Here is a 23,740-nt window from a genome sequence, read left to right on the forward strand (position 1 = left end):
GAATTTTAGGTTATATAAAAAATCCAAAATCCACGTCAGCACTTACCAACCCTTAATTAGGCGCCTAAAGTAACGTTTTCTCAGCTCCATATATACTACTCCTACTATATATATATTGACTCTCGCTTATACATACAGAGAGAGAGAGAGAGAGATTAGCCATGGCTTTACGGCGGAATCTAGCCATTCAACGCCTCCAATCAACGGAGGCGAAGTATTTATACAGTATCGCCGTCCGAAGCTTTCTGACGGCGCCTTCTTCGTCGTCGGCGGCGGCGGCGGCGCCGGAGCTACCTCCGTTCGACTACGATCCAAAGCCGTATACGGGGCCTTCAGCCGATGAAGTACTCGCGAAGCGGAAGAAGTTTCTCGGCCCATCTCTCTTCCACTATTACCAGAAACCTGTAAGCCTGCGTTTTTTTGTGTGTATTTAGGTCTGGATATGACTATTTGATCATTTTGTTTTAATCGGTAGTGAATTGCCTGATTGCCATCGCAAATGAACTGATTTTAATTTGTCTGTTTGATCATTTTACTTTAATAATCATAATTTATGTATGTGATTATTGCAGATATTTATTGGTACTACTTTCAGAAATTCTATGCAATTTTCTGCTATGTCTTCTTTCTGTGATGATTATTTTGATGATTTTATTATAACGGACAGTGAATTATGTGATTGATGTTACAAAATGAGCTGATTGTTCGAGTTCCAAGTGCAGAATCTGTCTATATGATTGATGAATTGATTAGTTGTGTGCGTGATTTTTGCAGATGTTTTGAAGCCTTCTAATTGGTTAGTATAATTGGTTCTTACTTTCATGTCTCCTTTTTGAGGTTGTTGGATTAAATTCTCCTAGGGTACCTTTCATTAGAGTGAAAGCGATAGAAAATGAAAGAAAGAGGGAAAAAAAAAATCATATTCTTAGCATTTTATTAACATGAAAATAGTAGAAAGTGCTAGAGATTTACGCAGTGTTTGGAACTTGAGGAAAGTGGGAGAAAAGAAAAGAAAAGAAAATAAATTGGGAGAAAAATGAGGGGAAAATTGGAGGGAAATGGTACTGTGCACAATACTTTAATTTTCTATTTTCTCTCATCTCCAAACCAAACAATGGGGGACCTTTAATATGTTTTGTATGAGTCATCGGTTACATACCTTTCACATTGTATGACAAAAACACAAGAAATTTTATTTTGTTGTGAAAGTAGCCAACTCTATGAAACTTCCCATTATGCCATTGCTTTCACTTTCATATCCTGATTCTATTGTATGTTAAGCATATGTATAGATATTTTTCTGCAAGATTCTTATAAGACTTCTCATTAAAACCAAACGCATAGAAGAAAATAAAATTTCCTTTCACTTTCTCTCACTTCCATTTTTCATCATAATTTTCTTTTTAATAAAAGAGACTCTAAGATCTCTTTTTTCTCGTGTTATGTGGATGTGGATGATTGTACTGTACAGGGGTGCGTGTTTGCATGTGCGCCAGTGCTTCATTCAAAGTACAAACTTTGATTTTATTTGGTTCAATTGAAAGATATGAAGCTTGCTATTTTTTTTTCCTTGGTGGTTATTAAGCTAGTCTAACCATATCATTCAGGGAGGACATTAAATTGCATGGAACAACCGAACAAAACATAATTCAGTTTAATTTACGGGTTTAAAATCCTTCATGTTTGGTTTTTTTGTTCTAGAAAGACGGATCATTTACTAAAACAAGTTTTAACTTCATCTAGATAGCCAATTGTGAGCAAGATTTAGATTAGCAAACTTAGTTTCCTAAGTTTACGTTGAGGCTAAACCTATTTTCAATCCACACTGCTATATGAAATTAAGATATGGATGTTGTATTGTATATGCTACAAGGAAAATGCTTATCACTGACCAATGGGTGGATAACCCCGGTATACATGACGCATACTTGACAGATATCATCTTCCATGTTTGTAGATACAATTGTTTTACTGTCAATTTCTGTTCTAACTTCTACACTGTATGTGCAGCTTAATATTGTTGAAGGAAAGATGCAATATTTGTTTGATGAGAGTGGAAAGCGATATCTTGATGCATTTGCTGGAATAGTTACTGTGTCTTGTGGTCACTGTCATCCTGAAGTTTTGAACGCTATAGTGGAACAAAGCAAGCTTCTTCAGCATACTACAACCATATACCTACATCATGCTATAGCTGACTTTGCAGAAGCTTTGGCATCTAAGATGCCTGGAAATCTAAAGGTTAATGCTCCATAATGTAAATCGTTGATTATTGGCGACAAATTGTTCTATACTACGAGTGTGTAGAGCTTGCATTCCCTTCCTGGCTACCTTGATACGAGAAGTTAGATCTCATATACAAGTGTTACCACATCAGATGTTCAGAATACATATCACATCCAATAGCTATAAGATGCATCCCTTTGAAACTTTATGGATGCAATACACAAAATGCATTACTCTCCCTGGACTCTTGTACTGCTTTTGCTGTGGTATTGCATCTTCCGTTCACAGTGCAATTGCGTCAATTTAGCAGACAGTGGGATCCTGAAAGATCTTGTGTTGTGAATGTTGATTGGAAGAATGCATGTATTATACTTATCTTTTGACTCCATTTGAAATGCAGGTTGTGTATTTTGTTAATTCTGGGACTGAAGCAAATGAATTGGCAATGCTAATGGCACGACTATACAGTGGCAATCTTGGTATGATTGCCTTGAGAAATGCATATCATGGTGGAAGTGCTGGGACTATTGGACTAACGGCTCTTAACACGTGGAAGTACCCAATACCACAGGTTTTATATCACAGAAACTTATTTAGATCCATCAGAAGTGTTTGTGTTGACATGCGTGTTTTAAAGTGGACTAACATGGTCAGTTAGTTTTACTCAACTGGTTATTTCATTATTTGATATGGCAACTGTGGGAACTTTGTATCCATCCCAAAAGCTTAAGCTATTAAATGGAGAGGTCCTTGGTCCCTTATGTATACTAAGTGATGAGAGAGAGGGAGAGCGCGAGAGAGAGAATTGTGGTCAGCTACTTTTAGTAACTCTGATTATGTGATATGGCAACTGTGGAAACTTTGTAATCATCCCAAAAGCTTAGGTTTTTAAATAGAGAGGTCCCTAATGTATATTAAGTGAGAGAGAGAGAGAGAGAGAGAGAGAGAGAGAGAGAGAGAGAGAGAGAGAGAGAGAGAGAGAGAGAGAGAGAGAGACGTGTGATGAGATTTATCAATTATTTGCTACAGAACCTATATAAATAGTAGGAAAGCGAGTAGCCTAGTACCACCTCATGAACTCATAGTGCTTGCCTGTTTTTCTCCCTCGAAATGAGTCAAATGACACAAATTTTGTAATCCATTCCAATCTGCTCCTGTGCAAAAAAAAAAAAAAATTGTATTTAAAGGGACGTGAAACGTATACCAACTCTCGGGTGATATCATTTACACTGCTCTTGATCATTTAGCATCCCAAGTCCTAACCTAAGAAGCACAAACACATCTACCAGCGTCATGAGTCCATATTACGTGTTGAACACTGACAAAACACGACACGGTCTTGGCACGTTAAGCTTAAATATGTGGTACACTGACACTCTGTGAGGTCGTGATGTAATTTTTTAAATTCAGGCCAGAGTCAAAATCGCCATGGATGGTTGTTCATGAATGGTTCAGCGATTTTGCTGATATAGATCACCACTAAGTCACATAAAGCCCGAGCGTATGAGGGTGCGGGTGCGCGAAAGGGTCGATATTTAGAAAAATTGCACCCCAGAGCGTCTCAAAGTGTCTTCACTATATATGTTAATTATCATATTTCATGTATAATTTTCCTAAGTTTACATTATCTGCCATTAAAAAAATTACAAATTTTAGAGATAATAAAACATAAGTAAATTTGAATACGAGATTTAAGAGTGTTTTTGCAATATAATTAGTGAAGTTTTATTGTCTTGTGCACTTGATAAAAAAGGAGTTTTTCACTTACCTGATTATTCGATACAAAAGTTCGTGCATTGGGAAAATAGAGTTCGCGAATTTGGGCCGAATTCAACTGTAGTCTGTTGATTCCTGAACCAAGGGCGCGTGTGTTGGCCAATTCCCACGAACTGTGTCACTAAGGATCACCATAATGTCAATTCTGTTTTTCTTAATCCTAATGAGTAAGGTTTTAAGTTTTTTGAACAATGTACATGATATTGCTGATGGTGTACATAAAAACAAACATGTATACATATTTTATTTTTACATGTCCCAAGGTGTTGGTGTCCTAATTTTTGGAAGAATGATGTTTCTCATGTTCGTGTACGAGTTTGTGCTTATTAGATTCTACCCGTTGTGGAGTATTTTTTTGGTCATTTACAGAGGATAGTTAGTAAGAATTGCTGATCATTGTATGATTGATCTTTTATCACTGTGGAACTTTCCAGGGAGAAATCAGTCATGTTATGAATCCAGATCCATATCGTGGAACCTTTGGTTCTGATGCTAGTCAGTATGCTAAAGAAGTACAAGACCATATTGATTATGGTACTTCAGGAAAAGTTGCTGGTTTTATTGCTGAAACCATTCAGGTCAGTTATAATTAAGTATCGACTGAAGTTTTTTGACCACGTCAACGAGCTCTTGCTAATTTCGTGCAAATTATTTCGCAAATGGTAGGGTGTTGGTGGAGCAGTTGAACTAGCACCAGGATATTTGAAAATGGTTTATGAAATGGTACGCAAGGCTGGTGGTGTCTGCATTGCTGATGAAGTGCAAACTGGATTTGGTCGTACAGGAAGTCATTACTGGGGTTTTGAAACACAGGGTGTCATTCCTGATATAGTTACAATGGCAAAGGTCGTATTTCTATCTTGATTCTGGAAACCAAGGATGCATGATCTAATATCTTTTATCTCTGTACTTCTTCCAGGGTGCATTAAGCATTAATCTTGGTTATTATGATGTTTTATAAAATACTCTGCCTTAATTCTGCTGAATTTCACCTATGGTAATTTTCAGGGTATTGGCAATGGATTGCCTTTAGGAGCAGTAGTGACAACGCCAGAAATAGCAAATGTATTGGCTCAGAAGATACAATTCAACACATTTGGTGGCAACCCTGTATGCTCTTCTGGTGGACATGCAGTGCTGAGAGTCCTCGATAAGGAGAAGCGTCAAAAGCATTGTGCTGATATTGGTTCCCACTTGATCGGGCGTCTGAACGATCTCCAGCAAAAACATGAGAGTAATTTCCATTTAAGTACCCTAGTTCTATTGTTGTCTGGTTAATAGGACAATGGTATAGATTATGTCAGAAGCTGGTCTCCTCAATCATGGTATTTCATTCCCCTAGCTGATTACCAGACCTGCTTGTGTAACGACATTGCATGAGCAGTAGTTTAACTTCTGTTAAGGGTATAATTAAAATGGTTCTTCTCATATTTATTTTTATTGTTCGTTTCAGTTATTGGAAACGTGAGAGGGAGGGGCTTAATGGTGGGTATAGAGCTTGTCACCGACAGAAAAGAGAAGACACCTGCCAAGGCAGAAACTGCTGTTCTTTTCGAGAAACTTAGAGGTATATGTGCTCCTTTCCTAAAATTGGGGAATCAGCACCCTGTAATTTACAAGTAAGTTGATTACAGATTCTCATTGTTTACTCGTTCTTGAATATAGAGCTTGGTGTTCTAGTTGGGAAAGGGGGACTACACGGAAATGTATTCAGAATAAAGCCACCTATGTGTTTCACTAAAGATGATGCAGGTAATCTGAACAACTATTCTTTTCCTAAATGGACTCGTGTCTGGACATTTGAAGATCACTCGAAATCAGCTCCTTGTGTTACCAAGCTCGAACACATTTTGAACTCACTTAAGCTTCTAAGTTTGGCTTATCGAGCTGAGTTTGTCTTATATGCACAATATGACCAAAATAACCAGCTTGAATGATAAGGAAGCCAAACTTGAAGACATTGTGATGCTTGTCAAGTTTCCGACCCAAGCATACACTAGGCTCGACTGAACTCATTAATAACCCCTGATTTCTAAGACATTGTTCTAGAATTTTAACGAGCTTAACCTAAGCTTTCACCCGAACCTGGTTAAGTTTTCAACGCAAGCTTAAAAAAGGCACAACTCAAACCATGAATAATCCTAAGACTCTAAGCCATCGGTTCTAGAAATTCAATGTTGCACTTCAAGTATTGTCATGCCACGATTAACTGTCTGTTTAAGCATTTGATTTTTTTTCCCGAGGTGCAGATTTCCTGGTCGATGCTTTGGACTACACAATGTCTAAGTTGTGAGAAGATACACTCGACCTGCCATGAAGGATTTTAAGATTGACAATCATCTTGCACTATTCCCAGTGAAGAAACTTCTTTCGAGGTAAAATCGTAGAAAGATTTAAGATTGGCAATCTTAGCCACTGTTGCTTTTCTATGTTCCTTCAGTTCAATAGATAAAAAAGAAAACTTCAGTTGTTAATAAGACTATTGACTGGTGGAATTGTTGATGTTGCTTCTGTGGACTCTTGCATCTAATTGAATCTCTTCTATGTGAAATACGAAGCCCTGCCCCATGACTTTCCAGCAGAATTTGGAAGTTGTTCACACTCAAATTATTGCTATTTTGTGATCTTTGATTTGTGTAGGGAAAGAATGGTATGATAGACTTGCTTTGCTCCTTTCTCCTTTCAAAAATTTTTTTGTTTATTTTTTACTTTTTGCATATATAGTGTAACTCTGTTACAAAAATATATAGATTATTTAAAATGTTAAAAAAAATTGACTAAAGATGAAAAATATGCAAACTTAAATAGCCTTTTTATCACAAAAAACTTGTCTCAAAACTGGCGAGCAAACAAGGTGAGAAACTAAAGCACGTAAATGAAGTCGTTTGGTTGTGTGAGAAAATAAGTATACAATTCAAAAAATCAATGTCTTTGATCAATTACTTACTAACGAAAGGCCAACATACGTAAGTAACTTCGTTTTGCTCCATTCGCAAATCCAAGATCCAAAACAATCCAGACAAATAAATCAGACGTTAGTTAGAAAACTTTGGAGCTGATGCATGTGAATTTGAGGTTCCAGTAAGAGCTTACAAGCACGAAATGAAATTCCAACCATACGAAAGAAATGAAATTTAGCTTCTTTTTCACATATCTTCCAAATAATCTTGTTGACATTCTGGTGCTGTTATTGAAATCCACTCTTTATTCTTTTCCTTTTTGCTTGTGCTGTTGAGCATCCATCCATTTCCGAAGCATGCATGTGCGCGTAAAAAAGCATCGTGTACCCCTGCACAAGGGTCTTTCTATACGTCTGAGAGATATCCCTTGCCTCAAACCCACACCGGAACAGATAGCAGTTTCAATTCGCTTATGGTCACGTTTTACAATAACATGTAAACATTTGACAAAAACTCAGAAATACAAAGAAACAACTGTAATTGGTATTACATTACATATAGTTCTATCTAGTGGTAGAAAAACTCACATAGGACCTGGAATTGTCTTTTCAACATAAGATGATCAACAAGCTTTGGTAGATAAAATAAGCCAATCATCAGTAGATTTTTCTAAGCCAATCATCAGTAGATTTTTCTACAGGCCTAGTATAGCTCAACCTTTCATTATTTTTAGGTACTACTAATCAAGGACAGTGACATGTAGTGCAGTGCATGCATGTGATCATACTTTTTGAAAGCTGATTAGAAGAGTTACACATATATTCAATCATTACTCTATTTCTCTCTCCACCCACTACCAAAACTAAACTAAACTAAACTCCGAACCAAACACAACCAATAGCATCTTTGTAAATCTCTTTTGAAGATGTAATCACAACTTTAATTATGTCTTTTGACGAAGTATTATTGTAAACATTTAACTCATTTTCTTACAGTTTACTTATGCTATGTGGGTCGTTGTGCCATGGACGTAATATTTTGGAACACTTGGTATTGGAATTGAAATACGATTTAAATGAACAAGGCAATCCATTTTCGGGTATAATTATATGAGTTATTGTGAGGATTTGGTTTGCGGAAAGTTATACTCCCTCCGTCCCTATTTAAGTGTCCCGCTTCATAACTCCAACTTATTAAAAAAACATCATCATTACACCTCTCACATCAACTTTTACCTTTACTTTCCCTACTTTCCCTCTATGGAGACATCATCATTACATTTTTACTCACTAACTTTTCAAAAAAGAATCTACTTTTAGGGGCAAAATGGGAAATATACCTACTTTTACTCACTAACTTTACAAAATGGACATTTATTAAGGGACAGCCCAAAACGGAATACTGAACATTAAAAAGGGGACGGAGGGAGTATTTATTTATATTGAAAATCGATGACGTGACATGTGGAACCTGTTGTGGCCCCACGTGACATCGGTACGAATAGCAAGGCTCTATACTTTCTTCAAGAATAAATCAAACGTGTTTCGTTGCATCGTAGTGTCGTTTATGTTGTCATGTGACGTCCAAAATGCTGATCGACAAATAACGTAAGGGATTGGTGATGTTTAGGGCCAGAGAGAGAGAGAGAGTAAATCTACCAAAACAACGCAAAAAGACATTCCAGTAGGTTCCTCCACCCAGTATCCAAACGAAAAGAAGAGAGAGAGAGAGAGAGAGAGAGAGAGAGAGACTAAATCTACCAAAACAACGCAAAAAGACATTCCAGTAGGTTCCTCCACCCAGTATTCAAAGGAAAAGAAGTGTCAACCTCCATATACACCAAAACTTCTGTGATGCTCCCAAGTGGTATGGGAGCATCATCCTCCCATTGAATTACAACCATTGGATTGAAAATAGATAAACCTCAGCCCTTGGATTGAAACCAAAAACTAAAACCTGGGTGGTTTTGTTGAAAATGTGATGGTTTTGACCAAAAAAACGGAGAATTACTTACCACAGAATAGGCAATTTATACCATTTACTAAGGCAATACTTACCATTGTATAAAGTAACACTTACCACACAAACAGGCAACGCTTACTACAACCGGTTGGTCAAGTAACAAGTTGCCATTAAGTAAAAAAAAAAAAAAGGTATCTGATTTTTTGGAGAAAAAATTTGCAGATTTTAGGGATTTAAATATTAGAAGAATTATCTAAAAAATATAAAATTTTTAATTTTAATTGGTTATGAAAATATAAAAATTTGAAAAATATTTTCCATAATTTCCAAATGACATTATAAATGTATTTAATTGATTAATTTTTAAATAATCCTTTATTATAGATATTAGAAGGTATCTGAGTTAAATAACTTAGTTTTAAATATTATGGAAAAAACAAGATATTTATTAATATTTTGATAGCTTACAAATATAGTTAATATATATTATAAAATGACGCCACAAGTTGATTATTACAACAACATTGTACGATAAATATATTTTTGTTTAATAGTGATTGCATAATTTTGTAGAATTCTCTAGTATTTAATGAAATTCGGCCATTCAAATTCATTAATATAGTTTATAGTGATCAATATGATATATTTTACAAATCTAACAACTAATAGTGTTGATACTAATATATTTGGCAGCGATCAATCAACGAGAATTGATTCATTTGTAATTGATTGATCTGGTTATATGTTCAGCCAATTGGCAGATGTGGTAGTTAATAATGATGTTGAATGATAGTGATTAGTGAAAATTAATATATAGCCCACCTGAAAACCAAAATTACTTTTTTAGAGATGGCATCTGGTTCGGCCTCCATTACTGATTAATGTGACTAGGAAAAACTTTAACTTCAGGCAAGAGCGTAGTAGAAAAGATTAAACAAATAAAATGAAGAGGAAAACTTTGAGCAGGAAACTCGGATCCTGGTTGATTAAACTTGAGAAGGGTCTTTTAAAAGCCCACGGCCAATGTACAAGAAGAACAAAGAAATTTACAGAAGTTTCTCAAAAGAAAATAAGTGAACTAAAGCACTCTATTGAAACTTTCAAAGCTTTAGTAGAACTCGTTATTGTTACCTGCCAAGTTCTCTTTTCTTCTACAAAGACAACTCGTCTGAATTCCCAGATTTTTATAAGTACTGTTATTGAAATGGTAAGAATTTCCAGATTTTAGTAAGCACACCCTGTATAAATGGTAAGTAATGCTATGGAAATGAGAAGAGCACCCAGATTTTTTTAAGTACTGTTATTGAAATGATAAGAATTCCCAGATTTTAGTAAGCACACCCTGTATAAATGGTAAGTAATGCTATGAAAATGAGAAGCATGCTCAAATTTTTTGTAATTACGGTTATTGAGAGCATAACAATCTGTTCATGGCACACCAAACAATCTGGTACAAAAGTGACATGGGTAGCAGACATAACCAAATACATAGCTTAAACCAAAGCAAATACATAGCTTAAACCAAAGCAAATACATAGCTTAAACCAACCATAGCAGCCAGCAACAGTTCAATGGCAAACAACAGTCATAACAGAACAGAAGGCAGCCGTAGGAGCAAAGCAGCAAGCAGCACAACACTTGGACAGCAGCAGCAGTTCAATAGCAAAACAGCCATCCAACAGATTACCCAACACCTGCTGCAGAAGAAATAGCAGCAGCAACAGAAAACTGTCCAAAATATATCACCATTACAACGAGCTGTTACCATTACAACGAGTTGTTACCATTACAATAGCAGCAAACAATAGAATGATCTAAATTGAAGGCATTATTTGCCATATCAAGTTTACAACAAAAGCCACAAAGGCACCTCACATTCATCAAGTTTACAACATGATTGAAATCAAGTTTACAACAAAAGCCACAAAGGCGCCGTGGTATCAAATTATCCTACTAGTGTTGCGGTATTTTTCTTGAGCCTTTCGGATGACTTCATTCCTGATTACGTTCTCCCCACAAAGGATCAAGTCCAAAATCAAGTTGTTCCTACCATCTTCAGAAGTGAATCTCAACTACATTTAACAAAATAACCAAATATTAGAAATAATGAGTGGTCCAAACGAATTGTAACTTGTGGCCATTAAAGATACTCAAAGTCTCAAAAAGACATACAAGAAATATATCCATCCATTACAAGGATGCTTTGGAACAGCATTACGGTCTTCTTTAACCATTTTCAACTCCTAAAACAAATAGACCTGTTAAATAAAAAATTGATAGTTAGTTTGTGAAAAACAAGGTTGAATACATATGTACAATGCTTTCAATATTACCCCATGGTCCCCATCCCAATGGAGGGGCAATTAACAAAACCATGATGGCAAATTTACCATGATCATAAAAGCAAATTAATAGCCATGTCAATCATTAAACCTATCAATTACCGAGAAATTAACGTGAAACTACCCAATATCTTCAACATTTTGTCCCATGGCCTTCGGTAGAGAAAATTTCCCAATCTAAATGATCTATGGTCTGCTCCATTAGTCATTGGACTTCATAAAAGTTCCACAGCACGCAAACAGCCTACCCAAAAAAAAAAAAAAAAACCCTCATTCTCTACTCCTTACCCCCCACATATAAAAACGGCCATTTCTTTGACGTGTGTAAAAATGGGCTTTGATTAGTATGTCACACAAAGAGAAAAAAACATTTTTGTAATTCAAAATTGGCGTAACTATGCATTGACCATTTTTGTAATGCATGAATGATTTAATTAAAATTTCAGTTGATAATATCTACCACATTCGATTTTATTTTAAGGGCCGGCACACAGTTTTAAATTCCTAGGCGAATTTCCAATGCGAGGTGGTTTAGTCGATAATATCTACAACTGATGGGGCCATCGATTCTCAAACTTGTGCATTGACTAATTAACTATGATAAGATGCACAATCAACATGACCCACAATTGTATATTCTTATGATGATGATAGTGATTGGTGCATATTAGAATTTGGACATTGCAGAGAGGAAAACACTCCTGTTGGCCAAATTAAAACACCAAAACAAGTGATCAAACTTGGGAGACCCTCATGTCTGCCATTATCTCCACATCGTTCTCTTTACATTATTCAATCACTATCTACAGAGCAAACCAAAAAACACTCCTGAGGTACAATGATTAAAGAAAACAAAATCCTCAACCCAGGTCAAACAAACTAAACAATTGAAATTTTCAATTACAAACTATAATGAAACGTGTCGAAACTTGAGCCAATCATGTACAGATCTAGTTTTTCAACTAAAATAATACAAATCAGTTCATAGGAGAACCCACAAATCCATGTTAAAACAAAACAAGCCAACAAACCCATGTCAAAGCTTAGCAACAAAAAAAAAAATATTGTCAAAAGAAAATGAGTCTGTTCCAGAGAACCCACAAAACCCTAAGTGAAGGGGTGTTTGTGTATTGTAGTGGTGGCTGTGTGTTTGAGAGAGTGAGAGAGAGAAATACCTCGCACAATGGAGAGGGCTTTTCGTTGTGACTGACTGTTGAGGACGAGAGAGGGCTCGTCGTTGTTTGTTTAGGGGTTATGGAGGTATAGAGGTGGAAGAGTGGTGAGGGTTTCCGTTGACTGTGCAGAAGGGAGAGAGATAGAGGCGTTTAGAGCTGTGGAGGTGGAGGCGTCCGGCTATGGAGGCGTCGGAGAGGTAGACGACGAGAGAGCGGCGATTAGGGCTCAAAAATTTTACCTGTGATGCGTACCTTTTTTGTTTCTTTTACTCGGATGTATTGGATGCAACCGAAATAGAAGGTGCTGAGATAAAGAGAGGAGAGAGATGAATTGCATTCAGGGATTTAATGAATGGCCAGGATTAAAACAATCACATCCTACGGTCCAAGTTTGATGGGAATATCATGCTCCCAAAACCAGCGGTTTTTTATGGGAGCATCACAGCCTTTGCCCCATATACACACGTAAACAGAGAGAGAGAGAGAGAGAGAGAGAGAGAGAGAGAGAGAGAGAGAGAGAGAGAGAGAGTAAATCTACCAAAACAACGCAAACAGACATTCCAGTAGGTTCCTCCACCCAGTATCCAAAGGAAAAGAAGTGTCAACCTCCATATACACACATAAAAATGTAAATCCACAAACAAACTGATTCTACATTTCCGGCCCTTTATAAACAAGCCAATCGCGAATCGCATAGTACATGTAATCGAATAGCAACAACTTTGTGTCTATCACTACGAGGGCCAACACAATAATAACGAGGAACATGAAGAATATCAAAAAAGTGGCCAAGAAGGGTCCTAACTCACCCTCAAGAATATAGCCTTGCCCAAACGAGGTAGCGGAGAAGCCCGCGGAGAGGATAATCGTGATAGTAGAAACAATGGTTTTGACCGGTACCGCCATGTGGAAATCGCTGGTGTCAAACCGTGATAGCTGGATTAACATCAGAGTCGCTAGGGTGAGGAAAGCGAAGAAAAGAGCTAGCCCTATGAATGCCATGAAGAACTGCACTTCTTGCCTGTTGCTTTTGAGAAGCATGGGTATGCCTGTGTTTTGATCAAAGCCTTCGGGCAGGGTAAAAAGGGCTGCGAAAGGCAGGGTAAAAAGGGCTGCGAAATTGATTGTGCCAATGAGAATGGCCACTACTATCAAGTTGTTACTCACGTGCTTGGCTGCATTCTCGGCTTGTTCTCGTAGAGCTGAGTGATTTTCTACGAATAGCTCGTCTGCAGACTTTCCATCAAAGTTACGAAGGTGCCATAAGTGTGGATAAGAATCATGCTTCACACGCTGTGGGATAAGAAAAAGTCATCAATCACGTGAGTTTAGTGTAAGCAATTATAGAATTGAGAATTCACACACACGAAACTCTCAATAAACCAAAGGCAAATCAACCGTTTGAATTGGAAAATATGTTAACAGAACTAATGACAAAAACTAAAGGAAGCGAAAGAAACTAGCATGTAATACAATGAGAGGCACAATAACTGAGTGTCTTAAAACTACACCCTCCGTGCAAGTTATGACAATTGAATACATCTCTAAGATTCAACCAACCAAACAAACACACGGACATCTGATCTGCCTGCATGATCTTTGCAATATGAAACATTTGCCCAAAGAAACAATGGTTGATTTAGATGTGAGAGACTAAGTATTTGGAATGATGCGAGGTGTAGAGGTGACAAATTTCCTCAGAACAATGCAGCAATCGGACATCCGTCATCAAAACTGATCAAAGAGTGGTACAGTATCGGAACAAACCATCTCTTCAAGATGGCAGTCGATTACGTTGAAGACATACCCGGCGGAGCTATCCCTGGCCTTCTCGATATGCTTGATAGGTGCAGTACAAACCCTACTTTTATTGAACACGACGAAGCTTTCCTAAAAGTTGCATCCTCCGGTAACTAATGTTTTAAGGACGTATTTTTTTTGAAAAGTAATGCTCCATCCGTTCCTATTTGACGGTCCATCTTTCCCTTTTAGGGTGTTCCAAAATGAATGTTCAATTTAGAAAGTCAACATAAAAATGGATCATGTTTTCCCTTTTTGCCCTTCTTATTCAAAATTCAATTAAGGGATCAATTGATGCTTCTGGATACTTTTTGAATTGGACTGGAATATGGATTCCTTTGTCAGGAAATTCTGCCCACTTTTACCGCCAATTGGTAATTATTTACAGAACATTTACCTCTAACTTGGTGCCAATGAGTTTACAACCTAAATTTTGAAAGTGGTGAGTTTTCCAACAAAAAATTATTTCATTGATTTTGACGGGCAAAGAAGGAAAGTTCAAGTTATATCCCCTAATTATGAAGCCTCCAAAAAAAGTTGGATTCCCAAAGCGGGACTCACAAATAGGAATGGAGGGAGTACATATAATTTTAAAAAGGACACAAAGGGAATGCCAACCAATTACGAAATAAAAGGCCATAGACAAAAAAGACACGATACAGAATCATAAGTATTAAGACATGGTTGTTAAAATCTTACGATACGGGATACATATCCTAAGATTCATATTGGCTCCTTCCACAAACGATACATATCCCACCCTGTATCCTTTTTGTATAGAAATCCTACAATACGATGATGTATCTTACGATATAATAGCATATCCCGATTCGGAACGTATCCTACGATTTCTTGTTGAGAAGAAATCATAACATATTTTAAGAATTGGAACACAAACCTAATTATGGCGGTATCCAATGTTTTGATCCTGTATTGCACGACTCAGGCACGAGAAAGCCTCATTATGACAGACCCTACTTGGGAGACTTGAAGTTTTCCATCCTAAAAGCCTATTTTTCATACATTACACTTATTTTCATATATCCAACAGATTTTTATATTATAATTAAGTATAAATATTATTTTATATTATATTATATTTATTTTCGTTAACATATTTTACGATACACGATACATATTCCGATCCATGATACGTATCCCAATTTGAAAATATTTCTATGAAGTCCAAAAATTGTTGTCCAATGACATTGCAGGGGTCATGACTATAGGAGGGGTCACCCATGGCATGCCAAACCAGGAGAGAATTGATGTCCAATGACGTAGTTATCATTCATCAACTAAATATAGCAACCAAAAAATTTATAGACTCATTTGACAAAAGAACGAAACAATTAAACAAGTGGACCCCATTGGAAAAAAATCACATGCTCAAACATATTCAAGGTAACGCAAAACCATCATAAGTTCCAAAGATGGCTTCAAGAGGGTATACAAAGCTTGTTATTCGAAAACCAAGAGCAGTAACAAATTTATAGGAAGCTTGTGAGTGTAAAACCAAGAACAGTGACAGATTTGGTACCTTAAACCAAAGGACATGATCCCAACTCATCTGGATGACTACTTCAACACTTCCCTGCTTTCCCCCCACATGAAAATCAGTGTTTCCTTGACGGCCATGAACATTTGGTATCAATTCATCCATGACTCCAGGAGACCGAGGAGGAGGAGATTGAGGTGGTCTTTTTTCTGAACATGTTGCCATATGCATGACTGTGTTCCCTCGGAAATCAACATCTGCCAACATCCTATCCTTGTATGCAACGGAACACATCAAGTAGTCATTAAGAAATCTATGCTTTTGCTCCACCGATATATGTAATATATTCCTTCCATTTTCATCAAAGGAATCTGCAGCCTCAGGGTACTTTTTTAGTATTGCCATCACCAACTCAAGAATTCCACGCTTTGTTGCTTGAATTAGTGGGTCAGGCGCTCTTGGTGATGATAATGTTTCAATTGAGCTGGCTCCAGAATCTGTGCTTTGAAAGTAAATGTAACGACTCCAATCTTCTTTTTCGATCAATCTATTTGCCAGCAGTAAGGCGAGTGTGTGTTTTTGTTTTGCGTCATCAATGTTTTTGAACAACCAACAACCTAGCACAACAAAGGAAAAAATAAGCATTGTAGACAAAGAAGCAAATCAGCTGCATAGTCTGCTAGTTGGCCACCCTTGCGCGCTCATAACTAGAAATCTCAGATGTTAAGGTGTCAATTCCTTGCTACATACACTACACGTTACACTACATTTTATGTGGAACCCGGAGTGGGTCTCACAAAAATCTAGAAAAATGCCCATAAATTTTAAAATATTGTTTTATGGGGCCCTGTAAAAATCAACTCCAACAGATATCAGTAAGTATTATTTATGGATTCGTAGGGGCGAAACTATGCAGTTAAACAGTTTCACCCATACGAATCCAGAAGTAATATTTATCAATATCCGGTGGAGTTGATTTTTTAAAGGGCCCCATAAAATAATATTTTAAAATTTATGGGCATTTTTTGGGATTTTTTTAGAACCCGAAGTGGGCTCCACATAAGATGTAGTGTAACTATGTAGTAAAAATGTAATGTACCTACCTTTACTGCCCACGTTAGAGGAGCTCTTTGTTGAATTCTTGCAATAATTGGTGATTTAAGTTTTAACAAATGCAAACAGGGGGACTTGTACCCAATACATCCAAAAAACCAAACCTTTTATACCATGTTAAATCACCAATTATCTCAAAAGCTTAATCTGCTAGGAAATTGGTCCAACAATGTGTACCGAGCTATCCAACACATACATATAGTATTTTTATAAGGTTATATATGAGGTAGTAGAATATGGTTTTGTTTTTTAATGATGTATCAACAAAATTATTTGTCGCACTCCACCTTTCTTAAAATATATCTTTCTTTATTACGCAAAGTTAAAAAAAAATGACGTTCTATGGAGTTAGGGCATTTGTGCAACAGTTTAACTTCACCTATAAAGACAGATGAATATTTCAAAAAAAGTGGAGTACAAAAATCATCGCCCTACATTAATCGACCATTTTCAATTTTTGTCTGGTAGGCTAATGGGAAATGGGCCGGAGCGTGGAGGACATCGATTACTATAGTAGAGGCTCGCTCCACAAAGTCCAAGATTGTTGCCTTCCGTTATTACTTGTTGCTGGGACATCAATCAACAATGTGAATCTTTTCCAACAGCCAAAAAAAAAAAAAAAAAAAGAAGAAGTAAATAAAAAATAGAAGTTAACACACCTAGGATTTTTTTGGCGAAGAAAGACCTTTCTAATTTGGAGATACCAACTCTATTATCTCTTGGAGCCTCTTCATTGTTGGCTGCGTGTGACTCTGAAGTCGCCTCGACATACATTGGTGGAATAACTGATTAATACCACGTACGGTTAGCGATTCATTAATAGAAAAACTAGTAGAGGAGGCCTCACATATTTCGCTTAAACTTTAATTGGAATCTTATGATGAAAGCTTATTTAAATTTAACTTGTATTCTAAGGACAAAATTGGAATGACTTAGCAAAAGCATAGTAGCGAAAATAGGCAGCAAACTTCATGTTTGACCCAACCGCAGGTAAAATGATATTACTTACAGGAGTATATTATAGCTTCAACTATCTGCCAGGGGATGAAGGCTGTCCTGCTTAGATCGTAAAACACATATGATGACCTGCTTCTGAACGAAGATGCTTTTGTGACAAAGAAATTCAATGGAGTCATTCCCTTTTCATCTTGTTTGCAAGCAAGATCGGGGTATGACTCCACTATGTCAACAGCCAAATCTGGTTCACAAAAGGGAATATTACGTAATCAAGAAGTTATAAACATGCAACGCAAGCACCATGAAACTCAAAGCACGCGTACATTATGAACATTAGAAAATAGCAGTAGTGCATTAGCTTAGTCTGTTGGGTTAATAGCTAGAAGGGAATATTTAGCAATCAAGAAGTTGTAAACACACGATGCGAGCCCTATGAAATTCAAACCATAGTTAATTATGCATATATCATTATGCTTTAAGTACAAAAATGTTTAACACGGATAGTGGATAGTTACCACCACCGGGTAGTTTCCAAATCAAGTTTCACTCTTTAATTTGCCCCAACAATTTCCATTATGGAACATTTATTTAAATTGTAAAAGAATGTAATGTTTAGGGGCATTTTTGAAAGTACCAAAAAACTATAAAACTTCATTTTAAGAGAAACACCAAACTGCTGTTCTCCCTTTAAACATAGAATAGATTGTTATCCATTGGAGTACTAACATTGGTTAATGACATAGTTAACAAAATGGGCAACAACTCAAAAGACATCACCTAATGCAATGTTGGCAGGATTGCATTTTATCTCAATGGAGCCACACCCCTATTCAAGATGAATGCTGTAATTAATAACACAATTGGTGGGTTAAAACCCTTTTGGGTTTCCACCGAAACGTGTTGCCCACTCATGGGTGTATTGATTACATCTCCCACTCACACATAGTGGGCATGACGTAGTTATGGATTTCTCGTTATCTCTTGCAACTCTTGTTCATACTGGTAATAGACCGTGCGACCACCGAGCGCATCAAAAAAAATAATATTTGGAGTACTACACTAAATTTTAGCCAATAAAACCAGTATAGTAACATTGCAAAAAAAAAAAAACTCGGTATGCCCTAGACTCATTCGACCACATCGGATTAAACATCTTTAATCCCTCTCGAGTACATATACTCAAAGCAACGCTTAACCCATCAAATTACATGATGTGCTTACGATCATGTCGCTTACTATTAGCGTCATAACCTGTAGACAGTAAGCCACATTACTGTTGATGTGCTATCAAATAGTCTTTCCTTCCTTCTCATGTCACTTAATTTTGGTACGATCGTTTACCCAGTGATGCCCCTTTAGACCGAATCAATCATGGTCATAGGTAGCATGCTAAAGCAACAGACACCGATACCTCTATCTTGCGACATAGTTAAAAAGTCATAAAGGGCATAATTTGAGTCATTTTATGACTCGTTGGACTCACACGGTGATGAAGTAGGGATCAATTCATTCACCTCCATTTCTGGTCGAATCAGCACATGTAGTATGAAATACATGCTACGGTGGAGTTCTCTTTTAAAAAAAAGAGTGTATGTCTAATCTATTCACACCGTACAGATCTTGGTCAAGTTGTCAACTAAGCGCCTTACCCAAGTCTTTTATCTGCTCGCTACTCTAAGCGTCAAATAAAATACTTGCATCTGGCTCATCACAGGTTACATAGAATGTTGGTTGTCTATGTATGGTCAAAAAAAATATAGACCTCATCTTAGCATCAACTAAGGCGACGTTTAGATACACACGTCTCATCTCTGCTCACCACGCTAGTGCCAGAGGCGATCACTCATGTGAGTGAGCTGATCTCAGCCTGTCGACATACTTATCACATGACAAATGTGTGTGTAGATAACAATGCTATTAAAAAAACATCATTTTTAAAAAAAATATCCCAACAAATAACGGTCAACTAAAAAACACAGAAAACGATCAGAATCTACGGAGCCCTAAACTCCTAACATGAGCCTGAAAAGCATCTCTAGCTATAGGCTTTGTCAGGGGATCGACGATCATATGACTGGTAGAAACATGTTTCAGGACCACCTCTTTTTGCGCAATCATATCTCGAATGTAGTGGTAGCGCATGTCAATGTGCTTAGTTTTTCCACCCATGAGTGGGCAACACGTTTCGGTGGAAACCCAAAAGGGTTTTAACCCACCAATTGTGTTATTAATTACATAGTAATTGGGCATGCAGAATAAAAGCAATGCGTGGGCAATCAAAGGGTTTATAACCTATGGCTTGATTGCTGGAGGTTTCTAATCTCTTAGACTTTCCAGATTAATGAGGAATCAATGGGCTGATTAGTATATAATCATCTCCGTTGAACTCATGGAGGGATGGGAAAAATCTCTATCACTCTTGTTGGTCTTAGATTGTGGATATGGGTGTATAATTCTGGTAGTATACACATCACTGGAGCATGCTGGATTCGTGGGATTCTGTCAAGCAAGCTCTCAACGGTGCAGAACGCTTTTGTGGATCCGACGTCGCTACCGCAAGGTAACCCGAAATTGAACTTCCGCTGCGTCAATTTCCAACAAATGCAATGCAACCGAGAGTACAATTTTTATAATGAATGCGTAGACCTACTAGTATATCATGGTAATTTAACAAAAAATACCTCCCCCGAAGTTTTTCACAAAGACATTATTCATTCAACTTCCCCTGGTTGAGAAAGTATATTCTGCCCGAAAGATTTCTACTTTCGTATGATTTTGCTAACACGGGTGTCTCCACCAACTTATGCACACATCCACTAATCTCATGACCAATCACCCCATTCACTTGTGGGGCCCCATCAAAGACCTTGGCAAAATCCATATGGATGAGACCTTAGGGAGAGCACCCCAAGTCTCAGGCTTTGACCACCGCCAGCCTAACACAAACGGATTTTGCGAAATTGGCCATCAAAATTCTCAAGACTTAGGCGTTATATCCAACCATTTCTCTTGACTTCTCCATCTCTAGTGCAATTCAATCTTCAATTGTTTTGAGGGTGGTGGACATTAACTGGGGATTGATTATGGCATGGGTTTTGATTTGGGAGCAATGGGTATTCTGATTACTTCAGGTTTTGAATTTTGAGCGTAAAGATCACAGCATTGGGGCAGAGGGTATATTTGGAAATCGGTCTTGGCGACGGAAAGGGCAGACGGCAACGGTGGCTGGGAAAGATGATGTTGCGCGTAGGTTTAGGGTTGCGGTGGCGAGCGGCTTTGAGATGGTGGCAGGGGAACAATCGCAGCGATGGGTTGAGATAAGGGTTGGGGTTGGAAATAGTTCAGATATCAAATCGTAGTTGATGTATAACGGGGCACAAGAGCATCTCCGCTCCTTCTCCAAATCTTGACTCAAATTTAAATTCGAGTAAAAATCACTCAAAATCCTCTTCCACTCCTTGCCCAAACCTATACTACAAGACTCCAATTTTTGGTTTAGACAAACCTTTCTCAAATTTTTGAAGACAAATTATAAATTTACAATAGTGTCATTAATGAAACTTTTACTCAAATTTATGCATATTTTTGCTTGGATTTGAGTTTACCCATTGAAACACACAATACCAAATCAAGTTTTTACTCAAATTTGGGTAAAAAACTGAGTAAGGGGTGGAGATGCTCTAAAGGGATTTGGGGTTGGTCCAATGCATCATGAGGGGGAGATTGTTAGGAACATGTGTGCATAATTGAGTCCTACATCGGATAAATAAAAAAAGAATTGGACCTTAATATACAATTAAGTGGCCCACCACTCACAAAAGCCTTTTAGAGGTGTCAAATGGGTCAGGCCGGCACGACACGTTTAAATGTGGCACGACACATCATAGGCACGGTCTTAGTGGGCACAGAGCACGGCACGAGCACAAGACGAAAGTTGGTCTGGCCTGACACGGCACAACATGGTCTTAGCCGGGCACAGTATGGAAGTGGGACAGGCACAACACAATTCTAACTGGGCAAAACACAGTCATGAACGGGCACGGGGCACAGAAAAGAAAATAATTTTATTTTTATGAAAGAAATTGACTCTCAATGTCATGACTTTGTAATGTCATTAATTAAGAGAAAAAATTGACTCACTATGCCATTATTAAATAAATTGACTCATTATATAGCTAATATAGGGTAAAAATAGTAAACAATGTACATTTTAGCTTCGTAATTTAGCTAAAACAAACTTTTAAAACTTTTAATACAACTAAAAAAATATAAATCAAACATGACAAAATAGCGTTCATACATTGCATTTTATCAAACGATGATTTTAAGAAATTAATTTTTATTAAAAATTATTTTGGTTTATTTTAGTCAATATGGTTTTTTTTTTTTTTGTAAATTTGACATTATAAGATAAAAAATAAAATTAAAAAAATTTATCAAAACATTTATGATGTGCAAAATATTTGAACATTGGTCTTGACTCTTCAAAAACATCTACAATTATAAAGCATAAGTAATTTAATACAAAAAGTACAAGAGTTATATATTATTATCTACTTGAACCCAGATTCCCTAGAATCTACGTGCACATGTCACACCACGGCACCACCATGGCTAGAAGTCACATTCTGCTTTTGAATGGAACAACAAAATAAACTTATAAGCAAAATATTTTACTCCATCTATTCCATAATATTTCTCCGATTTGCAAAATAAGAATATAAAATTAATACAACTTTTGCAAGAAAACTTCAAATTTTTTTCAACAATTCATTATTTATCGATGAGTTCTTGTAATTTATGAAAATATTTGAATTTTTTATTAAAAGAAATGCATTATTTTTTAGCCCTTATTTTGCGGATCAGACAAACATTTTGGGACAGAGTGAGTATTATTTTAAAAAACGATTTTAAAAAATGGCAAAGGCACGAGAATGTTTTATGAAGATTTTTTCTTGCACGACACGATTTAAGTAAACGGGTCGGTACGACACGACAAGATTTAAGTAAACAGATTGGCACGACACGGCACGAAGTATGGTTGACACAAAACTAAACGGACTATGCCAGCACGACACGGACCATTTGACACCTCTATAGGCTTTTAAGAGGATATGAGTCATTCAATATATATATATGTATATATATATATATATATATACACACATATTGTAATGCCCCGAATTTTGGGTACGTTAAAAAGACAATTTATTGATAAAATCTGTAACGCCCTGAATTTTTGGTACGTTGAAAAGACATTTTATTCATAAAATCAAATGGAGTCTGGCTCGTTATTACAACAAAACTCTCTCAAGAGTTCAATATTTACATAAACGGAGGGGGATTCTAGGGTTCCTAACTACAGCTCCTCAGCTCCTATATTCTTGCCAGCTCCTCAGCTCCAAAGCCTCCACGGTGATCTGCTAACCCTGATTATCTACAAAATCTAACACATTATACCAGCGTCACCACCGATATAATATGTCAGGGTCACCAAAAAGGCAACACCGTGAGCTACAAAGCCCAGCAGAGTAATCCCATACCCGCTAACCCATACTTACAAACAACAAGAAATAACACATCGATTTCCACATGATACATATATACGCAGCTAACAATGACACATCCCAATTCGTTAATCAACTAACGTTGGTGTCCAAAAATTTCGTATTTCTCCTACGCGACTCGTCGTAGACCGTGTCAACATTTTCATTTATAAAACAATCTTTCAAAAGACATTTGTTTAACACAAAATATTTGCATTGGCTCCGTACCGCGAATAACCAAGCTACACAACCTTTTAAAATTATTTGCATTGGCTCCGTACCGCGGATAACCAAGCTACACACCCAACCTTGGTTCCGCCGCGCCGGGTTCCCAAGTATCCTCACAATAGTTCCGCCGCGCCGGGTTTCCATTGGCACACAAAAATATTTGCATTGGCTCCGTACCGCGGATGACCAAGCTACACACCCAACCTTGGTTCCGCCG

At 37.1% G+C, this 23,740-nt stretch overlaps 2 protein-coding genes and 1 long non-coding RNA gene across 4 annotated transcripts; 1 reads left to right on the forward strand and 2 right to left on the reverse strand.

Annotated features, from left to right (window-relative positions):
- Positions 1-82: 82 nt before the first annotated feature.
- LOC131303901 (alanine--glyoxylate aminotransferase 2 homolog 1, mitochondrial-like) lies at positions 83-6,553 on the forward strand. The gene is made up of 9 exons (XM_058330965.1): positions 83-404; positions 2,011-2,241; positions 2,627-2,797; positions 4,437-4,580; positions 4,669-4,848; positions 5,011-5,236; positions 5,456-5,569; positions 5,668-5,754; positions 6,252-6,553. The coding sequence occupies exons 1-9, from the start codon at positions 162-164 to the stop codon at positions 6,293-6,295; spliced, it is 1,440 nt and encodes a 479-aa protein (XP_058186948.1). The 5' UTR covers positions 83-161; the 3' UTR covers positions 6,296-6,553.
- Positions 6,554-10,357: 3,804 nt separating this feature from the next.
- Positions 10,358-12,583, reverse strand: LOC131304122 (uncharacterized). Its single transcript, XR_009192310.1, has 3 exons — positions 12,382-12,583; positions 11,037-11,122; positions 10,358-10,936 (listed from the first exon to the last, which is right to left on the reverse strand). It is a non-coding gene; the product is annotated as an uncharacterized LOC131304122 (long non-coding RNA).
- A 353-nt stretch (positions 12,584-12,936) lies between these two features.
- LOC131304443 (uncharacterized) lies at positions 12,937-21,077 on the reverse strand. Of its 2 annotated transcripts, none has more exons than XM_058331685.1 (5): positions 20,470-21,077; positions 17,802-17,990; positions 17,452-17,577; positions 15,722-16,296; positions 12,937-13,674 (listed from the first exon to the last, which is right to left on the reverse strand). In XM_058331685.1, the coding sequence occupies exons 2-5, from the start codon at positions 17,926-17,928 to the stop codon at positions 13,033-13,035; spliced, it is 1,470 nt and encodes a 489-aa protein (XP_058187668.1). In that variant the 5' UTR covers positions 17,929-17,990; positions 20,470-21,077; the 3' UTR covers positions 12,937-13,032. The 2 variants fall into 2 exon arrangements, with proteins under 2 accessions (XP_058187668.1, XP_058187667.1); XM_058331684.1 differs by having other exon boundaries at positions 20,431-21,077.
- Between the last annotated feature and the right edge of the window lie 2,663 nt (positions 21,078-23,740).

This window comes from Rhododendron vialii, chromosome 10a (genome assembly GCF_030253575.1).
Source record: "Rhododendron vialii isolate Sample 1 chromosome 10a, ASM3025357v1".
NCBI lineage: Eukaryota > Viridiplantae > Streptophyta > Magnoliopsida > Ericales > Ericaceae > Rhododendron > Rhododendron vialii.

Bases quoted from the DNA above. Each gene is read 5' to 3' on its own strand.
- LOC131303901 (XM_058330965.1), top strand. From the start codon at position 162: ATGGCTTTACGGCGGAATCTAGCCATTCAACGCCTCCAATCAACGGAG. The intron at 405-2,010 runs GTAAGCCTGCGT...CTGTATGTGCAG, and splicing joins TCCACTATTACCAGAAACCT to CTTAATATTGTTGAAGGAAA. The intron at 5,570-5,667 runs GTATATGTGCTC...TCTTGAATATAG, and splicing joins TCTTTTCGAGAAACTTAGAG to AGCTTGGTGTTCTAGTTGGG.
- LOC131304443 (XM_058331684.1), bottom strand. From the start codon at position 20,464: ATGAATAATGTCTTTGTGAAAAACTTCGGGGGAG. The intron at 16,297-17,451 runs GTGTGTTAACTT...TTGTTGTGCTAG, and splicing joins CTTCGCCAAAAAAATCCTAG to GTTGTTGGTTGTTCAAAAAC. The intron at 13,675-15,721 runs GTACCAAATCTG...CTTATCCCACAG, and splicing joins ATCATGTCCTTTGGTTTAAG to CGTGTGAAGCATGATTCTTA.